Raw genomic sequence first — 3369 nt, 5'->3', positions numbered from 1 at the left:
TTTTTTTTTCTTCCAAGCGTGTGTGTTTTCTTTAATTTTTTTTTATTATTGTTTGTTATTTGCTTTTGAATAGCACCGCTTAGATCAAACGATTATGGTTCAAGTTTTGCCAATCAATTATAATAACGAACATTATAAACCTGCTAACTTTATGAATGGCGAACATAACAACTACCAGCATCCCACACCTCCACCTCACCCTCACCCTCCTATTCAACAACATCAACAGATGCCTATACCCTTGCCACCTGTTCCCATGATCAACCATCTCATGCCTCACCCTCACCATCCTCCTGGCTATTTTCATCCCCCTCCTCCTCCACCTCATCCTCATCAACCCATGTATGACCAATCTCAGCAATATATTGATTATGCTAATGGAGCTTATCCAGCCATGGGATTCATGTACCAAGGTAAGGACACAATCTTTATAATATACAGCTCTTGCTGACTTTGTTTTCAATATAGGCTACTCTGACATTTCAGTTTATGTACCTACCTTACAAAAGACCTATCCTTTAAACTCGGCCATTCTCTGTCGATCACCTGTCCTTTGTCAACGTATTATGGAAGAACAGACAAGCACGCTCGAACTTGACCTTTATGTACTTCCGGAAACATTTCACACCATCATTGGGCACCTCTATCGACCCTTGACACCTCAAGAAATCATGTTTTTCGCCAACGAGAAACCCCAAATTGCCATTGAATTACTCGAAGCTGCGGAGGAATTGGGATTAGAACCACTTTTGGATCACTTGCTTTTAGCCTTGAACCAAAACTTGAATAACCAAAAGACGGCCATGACGTATATCGAGGCCATGGAACCCTATCAGCCTTTGGAAGAAGAAGAACCACGTCATTGGGTCGAGACACTCGAGGAAGACATTGTGACTTATCTCGCTGCGGTCATGCCTACCCAGTTGGAAGCCTTTTCACCTTTGATCAAAGTCAGTGGTAACGTCAATATCGGGCAAGTCACTGCTTGTGGCTATATGCCCTCGCGTACACCTCCCATGCGGGGATTTATGGATTTGGCTCGCGTTTATGCGTCATTGCCTCAACATTTGATGATTCGATGCTTGGAAAGTCCTAAATTGCCTGTTCAAGACGCTATTCAGAGATCTTATTTTGCTAAACACGTATTGTCGATCGTCAACAGTCTTAAACCAGATGATAAAGTAGAATTGGTGGCCGTTTTGCGATTTGAAAAAGGACAAGATACAATTGCTGTCGTTAAACAATCGGGTTTAAAGAAAGGTTCTTGGGATCCAAAGCTTTATTATCACTTGCCATAATCTTTTTAATCATTTTTTTTTTTTTTCATATATTATTTTGCTGTAAATTTTTATAAACCCTCATACATTTTTCTACATTGTATAGCCTTTGTTTTATTGTATTGTATAAAACAAATACCAAAAAAAAAAGAAATATAGCAATCAAATTCTTGCTTTTGTTCTACACACACATACACACATATTGTATAATACAAAAATTAAACGTCTCTTTTTTCTTCTTCTTTATTAAAAAAATAAACAAAAAAGACTCAAGGATAAAGATCAATGCTCTTTTTGAAATCGTCTACATAAACTCTCAATCTTGCATATTCAGGTGCAATAATATCATCTAATCATCAGGGTTCAATACTCTGCGCAATGACACAATGATTAGTTCTTACCTTCATTATAAGCTTTGCCTTGAACACCATAAGCCTTTTCCAGATATCTCCAGAGCTTTACACTTACAATGTCGGCATGAGTCTCTGGTGAAGGGCGGTATTTGTCCATAGGTAATCGAATATTTGGATCAAGCGTGCCATTACTACGCGCTAATTTGTTATTGGTGACGCGTCCAGGCAATGGTGATCCTTCACCTAATACAAAGAGTCAATATCCAAAAAGGACGCCCTAGACTGAATCTTACGTGTTCTAAACAACATCCACAATCTTCCCCATTGCTTTTCCACAAAATAATGTTTTAGTGACATCTCCTCTCGTCTTAGTTCTTGAATATAAAGTAAGTGTTCGGCTTTACGTCTCAAGTCTAATTCTTGGTCTGATTCTGGTGCATTTAAACTTTGCAATATCGTACTTGTCTTTGATGATCCGTCAATCTACAAGCTTCTGTAAGCAATACGTACTATTTGTGTTTATAAAATTTACTTTGTAGGGCTGGCCTTGTGTGCATTGAAAGCAGTATAAATTGCCTGTATCTAATTCTAATTGAATGGGATAATGCTCTTCATCATCTACAAAATTATCTAAACAAGTACGACACGCTATATTTTGAACGAGTGAGCTCACCCCCTGTATTAAAGTCATATAGACGTATACCTTCACTATGGCAACCAGGGTGCATATTTAAATAAGTGGCGTTTTGTGTTTGACAGATATCACATAGAGAAGGATTCTGTTGATAGCTTTTATAGAGAACGCGTTTGATCTCTATTATTAATGCTGATGTTGCTTCAGGATAATCCAAGTGATGAGGACAATCATTGCCATTCATCGTCGTTGTTTGATCATTTCCTGTCTTTAATTGCTTATAGATTGTGACCCATGACTCTTCTGGTTTTTTATCAGTTATGCCAAAGTCTCGTTCAACAAGACGCTTGAATACAAATTCGTCTTTCATTAAGTGACAAAAGGATTTCGAAGTGAGTGTAAGTTGTAAAATAGACGACAAGTCGAGAAAAGTGGTTACTCTTGATATAATTTCCGCGTTGAATTTTTCAATCTTTTTTTTATCTGTAAACATTGTTTTAACAATAGGAAAAAAAAAAAAAAAAGAGAAAAAAAAAAAGAAAAAAGAGTAAAGAGTGAAGAGAGAAGAAGACAAAAGAAAGAAAGAAGAAAAAAAAAAAAAGAGAAACGTGTTACAATGACAGGAATCAAGTCACATCATGCTGGGCTTTTTTTTTTGTTCTATTCAATCTTTAATGACTGAATATCATTAAAAAAGGTATCCAAGTTTGATAAAATCTATTTATATAAAAAAAATGTTATAAAAGAGGATCATTTTATGAGTCATCGCTTACTAGTTCTCTCTGATCCATCTTTTCAAATGCTGTTCTTTCTTCTTCTATCTTCATTCTCACTTGATGTCTTTTCCTTTCAATATCCAACAATTCCATTTTGTACTTTTGCCTCACTTTGTTCAGTCGTTGCTTTTGAGACTGTAATTTTTGATATTCTGTATATAATTTGACTTGATGATTCAATGTTGCCGAGAGCGAGTCATAGAAATGGTTAATGACCCTGTGCGCAAATGGATTATTCGATTTGATTCTACAATAGTGTAGTTAGTTTAAACAGGTATTTCTTTTTTTTTTTTTCGTCTTTGATGATTTTGACAATGACTGAATCAAGC

The 3369-nt window shown here is 36.2% G+C and overlaps 3 protein-coding genes across 3 annotated transcripts; 1 reads left to right on the top strand and 2 right to left on the bottom strand.

The window, feature by feature from the left end:
* The first annotated feature begins 13 nt into the window (after nt 1–13).
* Nucleotides 14–1507, top strand: RHIMIDRAFT_296106 (uncharacterized protein). The gene is made up of 2 exons (XM_023614246.1): nt 14–413; nt 469–1507. The coding sequence occupies exons 1-2, from the start codon at nt 95–97 to the stop codon at nt 1296–1298; spliced, it is 1149 nt and encodes a 382-aa protein (XP_023460922.1). The 5' UTR covers nt 14–94; the 3' UTR covers nt 1299–1507.
* On the bottom strand, nt 1499–2772 carry RHIMIDRAFT_296105 (uncharacterized protein). Its single transcript, XM_023614245.1, has 5 exons — nt 2334–2772; nt 2163–2278; nt 1924–2113; nt 1679–1873; nt 1499–1626 (listed from the first exon to the last, which is right to left on the bottom strand). The coding sequence occupies exons 1-5, from the start codon at nt 2755–2757 to the stop codon at nt 1547–1549; spliced, it is 1005 nt and encodes a 334-aa protein (XP_023460921.1). The 5' UTR covers nt 2758–2772; the 3' UTR covers nt 1499–1546.
* Nucleotides 2773–2924: 152 nt separating this feature from the next.
* RHIMIDRAFT_296104 (uncharacterized protein) lies at nt 2925–3334 on the bottom strand (the record flags this gene model as incomplete). Its single annotated transcript, XM_023614244.1, has 2 exons — nt 3038–3334; nt 2925–2981 (listed from the first exon to the last, which is right to left on the bottom strand). Exons 1-2 carry the CDS (start codon nt 3131–3133, stop codon nt 2925–2927), a joined length of 153 nt encoding a protein of 50 aa, XP_023460920.1. The 5' UTR covers nt 3134–3334.
* Nucleotides 3335–3369: the final 35 nt, after the last annotated feature.

Source organism: Rhizopus microsporus, assembly GCF_002708625.1.
Source record: "Rhizopus microsporus ATCC 52813 unplaced genomic scaffold scaffold_51, whole genome shotgun sequence".
NCBI lineage: Eukaryota > Fungi > Mucoromycota > Mucoromycetes > Mucorales > Rhizopodaceae > Rhizopus > Rhizopus microsporus.
Note: the sequence above shows the minus strand (reverse complement) of the source record. Positions and strands in the feature narration are given on the sequence as shown.